At 37.8% G+C, this 18026-nt stretch overlaps 1 protein-coding gene across 1 annotated transcript in view; it reads right to left on the bottom strand.

Moving 5' to 3' along the window:
• The window catches only part of LOC145671777 (uncharacterized), a 52866-nt gene that overhangs the window by 4041 nt on the left and 30799 nt on the right, over window positions 1-18026 (bottom strand). The window contains exons 6-8 of the mRNA XM_081740984.1: window positions 15924-15985; window positions 10118-10198; window positions 7046-7342 (exon numbers count right to left, since the gene is read on the bottom strand). Coding sequence (XP_081597110.1) covers window positions 7046-7342; window positions 10118-10198; window positions 15924-15985 — 440 coding nt within the window. The remainder of the gene's footprint in view (window positions 1-7045; window positions 7343-10117; window positions 10199-15923; window positions 15986-18026) is intronic.

Below are 18026 nucleotides of genomic sequence, written 5' to 3'. Positions count from 1 at the left end.
AATTTTTTTCCGTTGTATGAGGTGTGTTCAAAGAAAACCAAAGTTTTTAATTAGCAGGTCAAAGACTTTAGATGGCGTGCTTCGGCAGTTGTATACCATACGCACCTAGCGACATATCTTGGTAAAAGATCATCTTTTACTTACTTTCGGTCTGTGTGTTAGTTGTCGAATAATAATTATTAATTGGGTGCCGTGGTGCACTAACTGGTGAAAAAGTAACCGTGAAGGAGTTGGATGAATTTTCGTGAATTTTTGAATAAAACTGAGAAAAACTTTCATAGGAACATTCCAAATGTTTAACCAAAGTGTACAAGGTGATAACATGAGTCAAATTCAGTTAAGCATTTGAGAGAGAGCAGATATTCGGTGGACGACCTTTCATGTCTCCAGAAGAGCAACATATTGAAATTGTGCGTGTTGTAATTAATTAAAATATTCATTTAACTGTCTGTAAGATTGTTGAAGACGTTGGACGTCGCGTCATTTCCAGCCTATAGAGAAAATACAGGAAAATGAGACCCAAATTCCGCACGCTATCCACAAAAGTTATTTCCAACAGGTGTTCCAAAGTTGGAAGAATCTATGCCAACGGTGTGTTGATAGTAGAAGGGAGTACTTTGAAGGCAATAGTAGTTCAAAGTTTGTGTAATGGGGAAGAAACTAAGACAGCAAATGGTCAAGCTTTTCTTGTACTATGGTGTAAATGACAGTGTAGGAAACAAGTTACACATTTTAAAAAAAATAATTTTCTGATACACGTTAAAGAACCTGAGATTTCTTTCTTGATGTTCTTTGAGTTAGAAGAGACCAGAGGTTTTCAACTAACAGTATAATTCTAAATATCATTTTCTATAATAGGTGAGTGAGTCATAGCAGAAACAGGTTAAAAGGAATTTAACAACAGTTACACGATACACATAAAAAGACTGCCGTAGATTTAACTTCGGGATCAATTCGGAGGAGAAGCAAGGCAGGCAGATCGTCTTAATTGGAATCTGTATTATACATCTTCTAAAGTCTCCGTCATTAGGAGTTCTGATATGGATCTCTCCTGCTTATCAAAGGTTAAATCTTTTGATCTCTTCCGCCGAATATTAACGTAATTAACAATCTCTCTCTTATCCTAGAATATGGGTAAGTGTCTATTTGTGATGTTCAGGATTCTTAACATGTAATTCGAAATGTCTCCCATTAAGATATCACTTTTGTAATGAAGTGTCCAAATCAAGTATTTTGAATTAATTAACATTTTATACTGAGTTTTATATATATTCAATAAATTATTTTAGTAATTTAATTATCCTAGTATTTTTATCTTGCATCATTTATACTTACGCTCCTTGAAGTTTCTTATAATCAAGGCTAAAGATGTAAATTATGAAATAGTGACAGCATTTTGGAAAACCTATATTCTTTCCAACGAAATTTCCTTACATTTATTTATTTATTTATTAACGGCATTAGTAATAGTAGAATTCTTTAATTGCATCAGTTTTTAAGTACACCTCGTATACCTATTTCTACAAGATTCATCTTAATATTGTTCTCCGACATCGCCTACGTCTTCCTAGTGGTCTTTTTATGATTGGATTTCCAGTTCCAATTTTGAAAGCTTGTAAACAAAGGTACATAGAAGAATTTATACAGTGGTGCTATTCACTGGAGCGGTTCGCACCGGTTCGATAGTACCCGTTGTTAAAATATTTCGAGTTCGCATAACCGTTTGTTATACCCAAATATAACAGTAAATTTTACCTAGTTATACCCAGGGACAGTAAATTTTAGTTTAACTATCTTTGTTTCCAGAAGTTCTTCCAGCTACAGGGTTAAACACATGATCTCTCAGAATAACGTATAAGCGTTAATTTCTTAATCTCAAATGCTCAGATATCAAGAATGAGAACTTGGATTACATGAGTGTAGTGATGAGGGTTATTTATATCTGAAACGCACACATACCATTATCAACAATTGCCAATCGATAACTAGATTAAGATCTTCTCAATAATTTTTGACAACCATCTATCTTGGGTAATTCGTTTCCAAGATATTCGCAGTGCTAAATAATTTTGTCGCATCACCTTGTATTGGAATGCTGTGTAGGGCCCTATTTTACTTGGCCTATGTTTAGCAGAAGGGGTCCAGCTATTTTCTCTAAAAAATGTTACAATTTTGGTAATTTCTGTTCACATTCGGTTAGTTTAGGATAGGTTAGGTTAGTTTAGGTTAGTTTATGCTATATTAGTGTAGGGGTCCCGCATAATTTTCCAAAAAATGATAGAATTTCGGAAAAATGATAGAATGATATAACTGCAATATTTCTGTTAATATTAGGTTAGTTCAGGTTATCTTAGGTTAGTTTATGTTAGGTTAGGTTAGATTTGGTTATGTTATGTTATGTTACGTCTAAGTACTTGCATCATTCATTTCTCCCGTAAATTTTGTGTTTTTTACGTGCTTCTGGACCCCTTGTACTAAACATACTCTCTTTACTTGTCACTTGTGGTATTCAGTAAAAAGTTTGCTTTTGGCTGTCTTGTATAGTTTGTTTCCTAAGAGAGTTGTATCTATCCATTTACTATTTGTCTGTCTGTCTGTCTGTCTGTCTCTTTCTCTCTCTCTCTCCTATATATATATTATAATGGTATATTATAACGGCTATATATATATTGTAACGGTAAGTTCGTTATATATTATTCTCCCAAGTGTACTATTTTATAACACTAAACGTGATAACACAATTTGAGATTTAACTAATGAATTTTTTAATATTCCACTTCTAAATACATGTAAATTGAATTAATAATTTAGATATTATACTTGTTTTTATATATCATTCAATTTCAATAATTAAATTCTATTTATACAGAATATTTTTGTTCATCTTCTAATTACATAAATTACATGGCGCTTATATACGGGTACTTGTAGCCAACGGGCACCACTTATCGTTATAATATATATAGGGTAACTTCGGCAAATAACGCCAGTCGGGTAATAACGCCATTTAAATCTTTCCACAGTGCTAACATAAATACGTGGTTCGCAAGGTTTCCGCTATAAACAGTGATGGCTGTTGTCTTTGTAGACACAAAGACTAGAGGTCAGCCAGGCATCAGTAAAGAGAAACTGGTGAGCAAATGTTGACGTGACAACCGCGGAGCAGAGAAAACAGCTCGAAAATTTTTTAGTGTGTCAAATGAGGTAGGCGAATTGTTTGGGTAAAAGTGAGATTTTACTATTACTAAAGGTATGCGTTGATAGGGCCGTACTTACATAATATTATGATATAGATAAAATATGCAGGACCGCTATTCTTGGTATAGAAATAATGGCCAAAACAAAATCTATTGTTTCTGAAAATAACGCCACTCCATCTAATCGCTAATCGAAACTAATACTGGTGTTGAAAGTTTGTTTTTCTTTGTCGTAGTGGTAGAGCCGGAAAAATCTAGTTTTATGTTTTCATGGCAAGACATTCGAATATCGTGTGCAGAAAGACGGAGAATTTGAGCTATGGTAAACTCATGCGATTCAACAGAACTATATGAACGAATTGTATACACTATTGGGAAATACACTTGATGATATGAACCTTTTGTGACAATCCTGAACTTATTTACAATGCAGATTAAATGAAGGACTATAACTAACGTACAACAGTAGCCTAAAAATTTTGGCAAAGAAAGGAAGCAAGTGAGTACTTAATGCCACACATGGCGTAAAAGGTGAAACTGTAAATGTTATTGCGTGCACTAATGTATCAGGTTCAAATTAGATCCCTTCGATGGTGTTATACAAGAAAAAGTATTTAAAAAAATAGTTTGGTGATGATCTTCCTCCAAGTAACACCTATGCAATGACGCCTAAAGGCTATGTTACAAAGGGAGAATTCCGTACATTTCTGGAACATTTCAACAGACATCGGATCCCTGGCCGAGCACTGCTTATTGTATATTGCCATCGCAGTCATCTTGATATTACTATTTTAAATGCTGCTGAGACCATGTATATTAAGCTGCTGTGCTTGCCTGCACATAGCATCCATGAACTTCAACCGCTCCACAAGAGCTTCTTCAAATCGTTAAAATTGTAGTGCTCTCAAGTGGTTGACACTTATCGACGAACGCATCCCGGATTAACACTTGGGAAGCTACAGTTTCGAAAACTGTTTTCACAGGCATGGTTCCGTTCAGCAACACCTCAGACCACAGTTTCAGGCTTCAGCGCTACAGGGCATCCTTTTAACAAAAATGCTATACCCGATGTTGCTTTTTCCCCAAATGATGTCTCAGAGCAACAGCAACCTCCACCAACACCTCCAAGCACATGACCACCCTCCATCTCTCCTTCAACACCACCGAGTGCCCACTCCATCCACGAGCTCCTGCCTACAGTTAAAATACTAGGAGCAAATCTCATCCCAGGGGGATTTCTCTTACTGCCAGAGGAGTATTGGTAAAACTAGACCTATTCGCGTATAACTGTAACGAGGAACTACATAATTTATATGGTTTACCCAACATTGTTAGGGTCGTCAAGTCTAGGAGGCTTAGATGGGCGGGTCATGTAGCTAGAATGGAAGAAAGTAGAGACGCTTTCAAAGTCTTGACTGGAAGACCAATCGGAAAACGACCATTAGGAAGACCTAGGCGCAGATGGGAGGACAATATTAAGATGGATCTCGCGAAGATTGGAATACAGAGTAGAAACTGGATGCAGTTAGCTAAGGATAGAAGTCAGTGGATAGCTTTTGTGAACGCGGCATTGAACCTCCGGGTTCCATAGGCCATAGAGTTAGTTAGTTAGTTAGTTAGACCTATTCGCAAGAGCTGGCTCTTTCCCTTCTTTCTGCACGAAGAAACAAGCATCCTCTGGAAAGATGAAGGATGGAAATATGCTCCGCCGGGACTGTGGAGGATATTACTATGTTCTCAGGGGGTCTTAAAACGTGGATTCAATGTATTGAATGCAAAATTTGGTTTCATGATTTATGTAATTCTGACAGCATTGTTAAATGTGGCTTCTGAAAATTTTGTGATGCTGGTTGTGCATTGTTGTCTGGCTCCGACGAGTAGTGTTCCATATGACTGCAGCTGTTATGATAAGAGTTTCGCAATCATCACAAAAGTTACCGGTTAACGATATGTACGATGACTGAATTTTGTATACCAGCAAAGCAGGTAGCACATTGCGAAGAACATTGTTTAGTTGCGTTCAAAATGTATTTCGTTACGATTCCAACACCTTTCCGTTGTTGTAAAAGAAGTGGCGTTATTTGCCGACACGTCTGGTAATAACGCCATCTCATACGCACTCCGATTCTCAGTGCATTGTGGTCGACATTGTATGTGTACGATCTTTGTTTTCTCATTGCATTAAAGCGGACGGTTCACTCCATCTTCCATGTAATTTGCACGGTTCTAGATATAAAAACACTTGAATACCAGAACAATATGTTGAATTGGTGGCGTTATTTGCCGAAGTTACCCTATATATATATATATATATATATATATATATATATATATATATATATATATATATATATATATATATATATATAAAGTTTGTTTAAGTTTGTTTGTCTGTCTGTATGTATGTATGTAGCTTGGGGACCAGGCAAGTGAACCGAGATTTACCAAAGTTTGGTCATGGTACCTTAGTCCAGGCCCCAGATCAAGACGAAGCGTTTTTTTTTTCAAAATTCCAATCAAGTGGGTTTCAGGGAAGGGTGTTTACTGGGACATGTAAAAATAGTAGAAAATGACCGACATTAGTGTTGAATGCATAGTTTTCGCGGTTGCTGAGATCAATTGTCAAACTCCGATCGCATTAACTTCCAAATTCACCTCATTCGGCTGCGGGCCGGGGGTCACCGGGGAGGGGAGATATCGAGACATGTAAAAATAATCCAAAATGACCGATATTAGTGTCAAATTCATAGTTTTTGCGGTCGTTGAGATCAATGGTGACACTGCCATTAGCGATGACTTGCCAGTTCAGCTACCAATGTATCACCTGCGCCATGTTAGGACCTTACTCTCTCACGTACAAGCAGTCGCTTCCCGCAACATACGGTTTCCTAGCTATGGGACGCGTGGGAAACTTACTTTCTGGATGCACCTCGTACGTTCTAATCCATTAATCGGATTGATTCTCAAATTCTCTTTTCGTGGGAAAAGTAAAGCTGGATTGTCACTTTAGGAGAATCTTGTACCTATCATAAAAAAATCTTGTAACTCTACAATATTTCTCCATGTAAACATAGTCTTGAAAGGGACATACAACAATTTTTTTCATCTTACAAGGAGTCAAACCATGTGCAACTTTCTGGGACGTCTTGCTTGCTACCTGCTATCGCCCTCCCGCTGACATAAAGGAAAAACCAGTTTCGCCGCTTCCGAAACAACGGATTATTTTGAACAGGGAGGGAAAGAGCGCTAAAATACACGTTTTTAATGAGGAGGGTCACTGTTTGTCCACTAGAGTGAAGTGCTAGATGGGTGGAGATATATTTCTTGCTTTCAGAAAGTTGTAATGTGTAAACACTAAATAGAAAGATCGGATTACAAGATTTTTTTTAATGACAGCTACAAGATTCTTGTAAAGTGACAACCCAGCTTAAGACAAAGAAAATCAATTGTGCTAAAAGAAGACAATTAGCCCATAATGACATTGACGTGTGTTTTACAATGTGCTGCTGTTATTAAATTATAATAGTGCTTCTAATCGGCCTAGTATTGAATGGTATAATTTATAAAGTTTTAAGTAATTAATTTTATCAGAAATTAATGGTAAATAGGAGTGGATTAAAAGTGTTTTGAAAGCCCCATCTGTCCATTCGAATAATTCAGTAATTCGATCCTATATGCATGTACGAGTATTAAATAATAATAATAATAATAATAATAATAATAATAATAATAATAATAATAATAATAAAATTTAATACACAGCAAGACTTGAAGTATATAGTATTACTACTTACTAATTAGAAACATATGTAATACAATGGTTAGGACCAATACAGAAAAAGGCTTACCTGTTCGCTGGGCAGTTGTTCCACCCCACGATCTTTCAGTATAACTGAAGTCTTTTCGGCCAGTTCCAGAAAATCCACCTGAGCTACTTTGATTACCTGAAGCAGTGGAGCCACCTTTAGACCACGAACAGTTGTTCATGTTGGATCCAGAGAATGTACCAGATGTTTTAGCTGCCGAATGTACGCTTTTACCTTTGCCTTTCCCTTTGCCTTTAAATCCATTCGCCCAGGAGTTTTTGCTCTGATGAAAATGAGCGTTATTGGGCTCACTACGGAAAGGTCTAAGCGATGATTCTCCTAGATATTTAAATAATAATAAATCAGTGGAAAGAACAGGAAAATACATTTCAGATAATAGTAGGCCTACTACTTACTAAGCAGAAAGAAACATTGCCTCTGACGAGGGAGGCTTTGACGTGGAGAAAATTAAAAGGGTGTATCCGGATAAGGTGGTGAAAAGTGACCTTACACGGATTGCTGTGATACTTACACCAAAGGTATCTCATATCCAAAGATAACGTTAGCCAGAGATTCAACTTCAAATTCCTTCGAATTTCGTAGTTATTGTTAAAAATTTGTAAATAAAAAATTCTTTATATCTCGGAAACGAATTAAGTTACGAGGGTGAAACAAAATATAAATATACTTGGCATGAAGGGCTTTATCGAAAACTAGAAACAATGTATTTCGCCCTTCAAATTTCTAGCAAAAAGCGTTGAAAAAATTTAAATTTAAATATTTTTGCTTTATGTTTGAGGGACCACCTTTTATTTCCCACCATAGAAGCAGCACCAACTCACTTATAATATATTTTGATCATGGTTTGATACTCGTGGTGCAACATGGTGTAAAAAAAGGAAAATCAAAGTCGGACATGCCTAGAAGATGTGCAATCCATGTTACGCCATAAATGTTTTGGCCAGCACGAATACTGTCAGAAGTCAAAGATGGTCTAAAGTGAAGTTCTACGTGGGAATATAACTCTCATAATTGTACCTCTTCCAGAAACAGGATGAAAGCACGAGTGCCACTGATTTTCAATCTGCTTTAGTAGAATACCAATATTTTAAATCATGATTTACAGGAAACAACGTTTTTGATTATCCCTACATACATAATGTACAAAATATTATAGTGCACAAGATGATGATAATACTAAAATATTCAAAGTGTTTCTGCAATGTCTTTCCTGTATTAGAAAACATTACAAGGAAAACGAAGGACACAGTATGTGGAACCTTCAATCTTAATCACTATGTGCGTTTATTACTGGAATGACAAGACCAGTAACTCACAATTTACTTAAAATTTCTGTAGGCCGAACAATCGTAGTAAAGTATTGAGCACGTGAAAGGCAATAAATTTTTTAACAACATATGAACAACAACAAACTGTTCGATTTCCATATGCACATTCACAATTATACGGCTTTAGACCCGAATACCCTATTGTAATGGGAACAAAATCAATATAACATCTGTATGTCTTCCTACTAATATGTCGAGGTCATACCTCGAAACTCAGGAAATGGAGGTTGATGCTTCATCTTCATTTATCATTGCATGAGTTGAGTTAATTTTGAGTTTAACGTCTCTTTCAGCAGCGAGGCTATATGAGACGTTCACCTGCTGATTAACGTGGGATCCTAGTCACATGAACTCCCGCCTGGAATCGAATTCAGATCTCTCACGCCAAAGAGGCGTACGCTAACCGCTTAGCCACGAAAGAAGCTCTCGTTCATCATTTCGGCCAAGTAGGAAATTGCCTGAGACAACTGATAGGAACCTGTAAAAAGACTTTTTTAGGTCTCTTTCTGTCAACTCCGGGAAATCCAGGATGTCTACAGATGTGATTCTTGCGAAAAAGAGTGTACAGCTGTCCCAACTGTGCTCTTCTGCTTCTAATCCTAATGTGTTCTCTACGATGCGCTGTCGTTCCATTTGTTGAACTTCCTCGTCGAGGCAATCGTCAGGATTAAGACAATAACCAAATAAGAAGCTATCCGACATAACAATCCAACTTCAGGAAAGAACTTGTTGTTCAGTTGGTGACGTAGAAGACTACTTGTTCAAAAATACTATGAATGGCCTCAACAACCCAGCGAATGTTTGTAATATAACGGGAAGAGTTTGGTCTCACAAGGTATCCCCTCGGGATTCGTGTAAAATTGATTCAAATGTAAAGTCCTCCGCACCCCAATGTGTATTGTACTAATTTTAGCGGCACATACGGGTTATTTGCATATTTATGGGCATTCATATATTTGGAATTCAATCACACACTACTATAACGATCGGACACAAAATTGCTTTTAGTTTCTTTAGATGTAACTGGACATGAATGTGGGTATATGCAAAACAAATTGGATCAAGTACTGCTTCCCTGACACGTGTTACTCACCCAAGTCGCCATCTTGGATCCACCATTTTGGATTCCAGTTTCGTTTTTTTAAATGGGAATAAGTGCAAGTGATACATCAAATTCATGTACAATTTTCTAGGAAATTCATTCATGTAGATAATTTTACCGTAGCTTTTTAAGAGTATATACAGCATGTGTGTGTTACAGTTTCGGCTGTGTAACACAGATATATAATCTTAAAATATACATACTACTTTGGTCAGTTGGAGTTTTATTAGCAATAAAATATTAAAATATAATCGGTTTTATGATATAGACGGAGAGACTTACACACAGGTGCCCATTGAGTGGAATGGAAAAAGGTCACTGCTCTCACTTCAATTATTCGTATAGTCCTGTCCAAGGGCTCATGTTGTGATTTCCAGGGGGGGCAAATATAAGCGAGGTTTCAAATATAGTTTCAAATTTTGCTACAACTAATGTAAAAATTCTATTGGGTTTTCGATATTCCCAAGTACGATTTTCTCTTAGGGGAGGGGGGCGAGCGCCCTACCTTGCCCCCCTGATGGGCGCCCTTGGTCCGGTCACCTATCGTATGTGATACGCATTCACTTGAATTTTATTTATTTTTGAATTAATGTTCAATCTAAGAGGAAGGCTCGAGGACCCAGTTTATGAAACACTAATGTAATATTTAAGAACCAGAATTACCTGATCTATGCTGTACGTTCGACATCTCTGGCAGATCGCGAGAGCAGCACGGCTTTTGGTCGTCATCAACGACTGAAGATGCTGAAAAGAAGAAAGAAGATAAACTTTTAGTTTATATTAAAATTGTAGATAACTTAATTAAGCAGGCTATCGGTAAGTAAGGGTATAAGACCTGGCAACTGTTCTTGGCTTATCGCCATTTTAAAGAGTCTTTCAAGATTAAAATACGTTGATAGCAACTATGAGAACATCGAAAACAAATATTAGCACTTAAGATATTGTTAATTGTATAAAGATAACCAACAAAGTTATGTCCGTTTTGTGGAGGTCTATGTTCCATTGACCCACCGTGAGTTAAATGCGAATGGAGATAAGACGAAGGTCAGTTGTTGGTGTGGGTATATCCAACATACTACCTGGTTGTGGCAGTTCAATTACACCGTGAACTTGCGTAAGGACAGAGTAAACTTGGGATCTCCACAGAGCGTCATAAGGGCAAACTGGGGTCAAACGCCACTGAAACGGGGCGTAAGATATGCCAGGCCTTTCGTGAGGGTGTCGTGACCACGCAGACAGTGCAGCAGTGGTTTAACAAGTTTAAGAACCGTGACGAAACACTCGAAGACGCACCACGTGCCAGAAGATCAACACATGTAGAAAATAATCTTCAGGCAGCAACTGAGGCGAACAGTAGACAAACATGTGAGGAACTGGGACTACAATTCAGTGTGAGTGGAGAAACCATTCGGCAGCACCTCCATCAACATGGGAAGCACTACAAGTTGGGTCAATGGGTCCCACATGATTTGACACCGGGTCAGAAGGCAACGCGAGCAAACATCTGTGTTTCTTTGTTGTTTCGTCTGAGAAAGGAGCCATTTATGGACAGGGTGTTGACATGTGATGAGACGTGGGTCCTGTATGAAGCTCCACGGCGCCGTCATGATTGATTAGCATCCCATGAACCTGTTCCAAAACAACTAAAACCAGCACTACACCAGAAGGTCCTCCTGTATGTTTGGTGGACTGCTCGTGGCATCGTACATCGGGAACTGCTACCAGCTGGTCAGAGCATGAATGCAATTGTGTACTGTCAGCAGTTGAGCCGTGTTCAAGAAAAACTCACAACTCTGGAGCCAGCACTTCTCAATCGCAAAGTTGTCCTTCTGTTACAGGAGAACGTTAAGCCCCACATGGCTAGGATGACCCGGGACACCATCGTACGCCTTTGATAAGAAACACTATTATATCCGCCATACTCCCCGAACATTACACCGTCCGATTATCACTTGTTCCATTCCTTGGATAATTATATTAAAAGACGCCAGTTCAAATCCCTAGTAGAGGTGCCAAAATGCACTTGATACCTTCTTCGCTTCACGTCAAGCGAAGCTCTACGGCGATGGAATCCATGGGCTTCCAGAACGTTAGCAGAAAGTCGTCGATGATGATGGGGACTATTTTTGATCTTCTAGGTACGTCTTAGGTGACATATCGATGTTCGAAGTTGGTGGATGAAAAAGCGATAGAACTTTCTTGGTTACCTTGATAGCAAAAATTTAACACGCTCAGAAAACTACTTTTGTGAAATATTACAGAAAATGCACATTATTCGTTGCTTGGTATAAATGTCAAATAAATATATTGAGTAAAGCTTTGCTCATAGCAGAAAACAAAACTAATACGTACAATTCTCAATGTTAGTTACTTATAGGATTGCCCAGGAGACGAGACAGAGATTTCTTCACGAGTTTCGAAATGAGGCATAGTTCTTTCAAAAGAATATATTCATTTTTCGAGACAAGGCATTAGTTTCAATAAATGAAATGAAATCTTTCATTTTTACGTTCCACGGTTATGCCGCGTAGGCTAAAGGAGACGATGATGATGAGAATAAATAAAATGATGGAATGGAAAAGTGGGAGGAAACTGGAGAACCTCGTGCTCATCCCTAGCTTGCTTAGAAATTTATCATATCCTTGCAAGATAAGGTACACACTGACCTTTATCTGTTTGACTCTCAGGTGATTTTGGCTTATCACTGACCAATAATACAGCTGTCAATATTAGCTCCTCAATAGCTTATGTTCATCATGCTAGATGGGGTATCACCAACAACACAAGGAATATATTGAAAGAAAACCGTGGCGTTGCTCCTATTTCTATGTTCCTTCATTCATTGACCTCGTCCGTCAACACTGCCGCGGTGTTATCGCATTATCGCTTCACTCGGTCTCAAACCGGTAACATTAAGCCTGTGTTAACCATAACACCGGAAGTTCTTGATGTTGAAGTAACACGCTAAAGGGGTAGTCATGCTGGAACCAATGGCCTGGGAAGAATTGAGTTGTATTAACGCTATCCCTTTTTGCTGTGTATGATGTACTAAATACAAAGATAATATGAAATGAATATATCTATTTGTCTCACACCTGAGCGATAACGTACACAATTTAATTTGATTTTAGCGTTCCATTCAGCAGCGAAACTATATTAGGCATAAACTTACAGCTTAGCCTGGAACCGCATGAGCTCCTGCCGGGATCCAACCCGGGTCTCCCACGTCAAAGGCGTGTCTACTAACCGCCTAGTCACGAGTGAGGTCTGATAATGTACTCATGCACCACCATGATTCCATAATAACAAATCAGTGCTGCTAATACAATCAGTTATCCCAGGTTTCAAAACTCTTGAGCCTGAGATGTATGTACAAATGTTTTCCTTGATGTATAAGATGGTTATAAAATAAGGATTTGCCAAATGCGGCCCCTGAGGGGAGAAAGGAGGTTAAACTATCTTCACCGTTTACCAGATCTTCGAAACTTTTGGAAGTCCGAGCTTTGTTCAAATGTTTTCATAGACTCTAGACTGACGGTGAGATATTTGGGAGTTCCAATTTTACGTCAGATCAAAGGAGAGAGATGATTGATGAAAATGAATTATTACAACATGAAATAGAGGTGAATGAAAATGTGGGAGGAAACAGGGGAACCCCGAGAATACCTACGGAAACAATGTTATCCAACACAAACTAATCCAATACTCCCAAACTTTTCTGTAATTTTAGAGGTGATTTTACTAATTTTAATATGATTTATCCTCTTACTGAATCTGTACACCCCCCGCAAAAGCTTTAGACCACATTTATATATTAATTAATTTAAAATAATCTAACTTTCTGTTGAGTTGGCAACATTGTTAACGGGTGGTATTGCAAAGTACATAAAACAATGCTTCCTATGGATGGTTTACATAATTTCATTGAATTTTACGTACTAGTTCAAAAGTGACAGGGATGTCTCAAGATAAATGATCCAATCTGTATAAATGATAATGCTGCAACCCGTAAGCAATTCTAGACACGTGATCTTCGTAATTTAATACCGCCATTATTTCTATATTTCTTGGTGATAGTTGTCAACTATACAAGATAATCCTCACTTATCTTCAAACCACTACAGCAGAGGTCGAAGTGAGACGGTATGCGGTGGTATGCCGTACCGCCTCTGGTTTTTCAGTAATGAGGACATACCGTATCTGTTTTTTTTAATGATCAAGACAATATTTAAATAGCCGGTATGTTGAGTCAAAATCATAATAAAACATACCACCTCTGCTTTTTGTTTTCATTTCGAACATTGCATTACAGTAACAATAAAAATTCTTAAGCATTCATCGAACTGTGTGGATCTCAGTTTTCGAGAAAAGAAATCTTCTGAAAAAGATGTCTGGCATTGACTGAAACATTCATGTCATCACTTCCTTTCCGTAACCATGGTACTTGCCATTTTCTTTAAATAAGACTGTACATAATGTGTGTTTTTTTTTTAATTTAACCGCTTAACGGTTGAATTTATTTTAGAGAAACGTCCCACAGAGGTCATATTATTTTATTTCATATTTTAAATCTATCATAAATGCGTGCTAACAAGATCTATTTTAATTGTCATTCAGAACCAAATTTCGAAAGTTATAACCCCTCAAAATATTACTTCTGGATTATCCAGAGTTTTTTCGGGCACAATTGAAAATAAAATAATTGTAAGATTAAATGAATTTGCGTGCTGAAAAAAATATGTTTTATTTAAACAAAAGCTTTATCTGCTAAGTCATAAACAGAATCATGGCAAAATGTCTATCGTCTTATAAGTTGAGGCTATTTAAAACATGGAAACATTCAATCGGGATTATCCCGAAATATTTCGGGCACTGCAGGAGTAATACACTGCCGCCTGGTGTAAAAGTCAATAAACCAAAACAAAAGACGGTTAATTTGCTTGTTAAGATTTGCTGCCTGCACCTTTTCTTCTCAAAACGAAACATTTCGCTTAAATACAGATTCGAACGGAAAAATATAGTTTCAGCGCAATAACTCGGGATAATCAAGATTTACATATTACCCTTGAACGTAATAATTCGGGTAAAACCGTTAAGCGGTTAAAAAAAAAAATAACTTTCACTCGCTTCTGCAAGGGCGAATTTGTCCATGTCCTCGACCGATTTTAGCCACAAGCAGTGAGGAATCGAGAAGCCTTAAAGAAAATGTATCACATTACGCAAAAATCGAATCAAGTTTGCTAGATGGGGTTGCATTTACTCCTTGATTCTTGAGGAATTTCAGCGCCAAATAATAGACAGATATGCTAAAGTTGGAGAAAGGGTCCTGGTTTAGTTTCATTAAAATCAGATAAATTTATTTGATTGTTGTCGAGTAGAGACAAACGGAAGGACAGGCACACAAATGTCTGTTGAATCGAATGTAATTTTTATCTACATGGAAAACCCGCCCAGATACAAATTATACGCTACCATACAAATTAAAGGGTCCGAAACGAGGACATTACCGGGAAAGCCATTACGTATGGTAGCCCTAACATATTATAATGTTCTTAGATTCCTAACCTAACTGTATCACAACTAACTTATTTAACCTAAAATTAACTGCAGTTGTCTACTTATGAAGAGAACTTTGGTAGTTTTTGCAAGTGAAACCATTGACATTAGTGACACACTCATTCAAAATGTGAGGGGCCTCGGTGGCTCAGTGGTAGAGCGTTCACCTCTGGTGCTTGGGGTCCTGGGTTCAAACCCTGCTCCCGCCAAGTGAACTTTGTGGTGGACACCGTGTGCGTGGGTTTTCTCGGGGTTCTCCCGTTTCCTCCCACTTTCTTCATTCCACCATTTCATTCATCTCTCATCATCACCGTCTCCTTTAGCCTAACCGGCATAACCGTGGGACGTAAAACTCAGAAATTTCATTTCATTTCATTTTTCATTCAAAATGTGCAAAGATCAACATTGTGAACACCTGAAGCTTATGCCGCCAGTAAATTTCCCATCAAGAGTGCCAAAATCAGTGACGTCAGCAAACTTCTGCTTTATGTTCCCGATGAGCACAAACACTTCTACGAAGAGATCATGAATTGGCCTCCAGTTGAGCAGATCGACCCAGAAGTCCAAGACGATTGATGCTGTTTTCTTTTTAATTTGGGAAGAATAATCCTTGCACCCTGTGTTTAGTAAATTAATGTGGTCAATAAACGTATCATTATTTCCATTTGGAGTTACGTTTTGTATGCTTACTATAGATTTTTAACTGGGCAAAAAATGTCTTAACACAATTTTGTGTTAACAAAGACATAAAATTATAAACATATAGGGCTTCGTCTATAATTTACGTGCAAGGAGGGCTTCAGTCCATTGCGAAAAACAATTTTCTACCATGGTAACTAAAACCTTTTTGCAAAGTGGTTCAGGTAAGGAGCACTATAAAATATATAAAGACGAGAAGTAATTATCTACTTACGCCTTCGTCTTCTTCCCTCGGGAGGAAGAAAATGCCTTGGTTGATACGGTACTAAAGCCGACCTGTAATTTAACAAATTACAAGTAGTAATTAACATTTATTTGCAGTCACTGAAAACATAATATAATCTATATTGTATTTGCTAGTCTTTTATTTTATAATCAAAAATGGAGAAGAACAAGTTGCATCATTTTGTTTTCAAGGACATAGTTTCTTTCTTTTTTTTCTCTCTGTAGTTTTTAGTTTGTAATCATAGCATTTGTTGTCATCAGAGCCATAGCTATAAGTGGGGTGGGGCTAGTGGGATCGTCGCCCCGGACGCTAATAGCAAAAGGGCGTCGATCGAGCATGAAGTGTTGGAAATCAGGCGTCGTCGCCTAGAAAAAGTATTGGAGCCCTATTACATCAATATTGTTATCGGTTTGCAAAGAAATAGATTTCTTAAAAATTTTCTTTCCCACTCCGCTCGCAAACCAAACGTTTCAATAAGTGTCACAACAAATTTTTACTTATTACTTAAACAAAGTTGTTGCATATGATTTGTTAATGATGATGTGATATACAAAATGCCGAGTAATGACTTACAGTGTACGCAGGAGCGTTTTCAAAATCAGAAACAGTCAAAGTCTGAAATATGTATTCAGCGTTTTGATGGTGATGAATTTGCTTAGTTAATCACGCTGTTCTACACAATCGGGTTAATCACAACAATGAAAATGAAGGTATGAAAATGAGAGAAGTGAAGAGACAGACGCAAGCTGATATTTGCGCGGGAATATTAAAAATGAATATAAACAAGGGGAATAATAACATTTTCGAACTTGAAGCAGTTGTAGAATAGGGGATTAAGGGGTCAGAACTTAACCCAACGAATTTTATCTTTTTCAAAGATTGTTTACTATCCGTGTTATTATTATTATTATTATTATTATTATTATTCCATTGACATGAAATGCTTCCAGTTTGAAGGAATTCATTGGGATCATTTCTCCATCAACTGCTCCTATTTGTGTGGTCACATCTAATCTAATATAAATAAAATAGTTTGTTTGTGTGTTTGTCTGTCTGTCTGTGTGTGGCCTGGGGACCAGACGAGTGGACCGAGAGTTACCAAATTTTGGCCAGGGGTACCTTGGCCCAGGCCCCAGATCAAGACGAAGCCCTTTTTTTCAAATTTCGAACCAGAGGGTCTCAGGGGGAGCGTTTACCAGAGCCGGCTTGGGAACCAGACAAATTGACCGAGAGTTACCAAATTTTAGTCATAAATACCTTGGTCCAGGCTCCAGACTAGAGTTAAATGTTTTTGTCAAAATTCGAACCAGGGGGGTCTCAGGAGAGCGTTTACCGGGACTCGAACCCGGGACCGCTCATACAGAAGGCGAGAGCGTTAGCGACTACGCTACGCGGGGCCACACGTTTTCAAAAGGTCGATGCAGCAAACCCCATTTTCACCTAAGCCAAAACCATGGAGCTATAACGTGGATGCATTTTCCCCACTTATCTACTGACTAGCCTCTGGTATACGATATCCTGGGATCGATTCCCGATAGGAGAGCAATGATGGATTGATCTCACTTTACCTATAGGCATATGTTCAGCCTTGCTGCCAACAAAGGATTAAATACGAAATCACTCAACATGGATAAAGCCAGAGATGTTTGAAATATATACCCGGCATTCTTCAAGAGGAAAGTATCAAGGATAACGTGCCACAACAATGTCTCACAAATGGAGCTGCAAAATATGCAATCAATCAGATGCGGAGCTTTACCTCATCCACAATATTCACAAGACCTCTCATCCACTGACCTACATGTTTTCTGCATCTAAACAGCTTCTTGCAGGGATATTCTTTTCCGATCTTTTTGAAAGATGATATATAGGGTGCGGCATAAGTAACGCCCTTTATAACTTTAATTGCTCTCAACTTACCAAGGGTTATAGCTTGGGCTGCCATTTCTTCAATGGGAATAATAGGACCGATATTCTTTGATGGCACTGTTAATCAAGATAATTATTTACGTATGCTACAAACTGAATTCTAGCTCCGAGTTCAAAATCAGGATGGCATTTACTTTCAGCAGCATGCATTAAACATTCGAG

This window comes from Thermobia domestica, chromosome 15 (genome assembly GCF_964235325.1).
Source record: "Thermobia domestica chromosome 15, izTheDome1.hap1.1, whole genome shotgun sequence".
Taxonomy (NCBI): domain Eukaryota; kingdom Metazoa; phylum Arthropoda; class Insecta; order Zygentoma; family Lepismatidae; genus Thermobia; species Thermobia domestica.
Note: the sequence above shows the minus strand (reverse complement) of the source record. Positions and strands in the feature narration are given on the sequence as shown.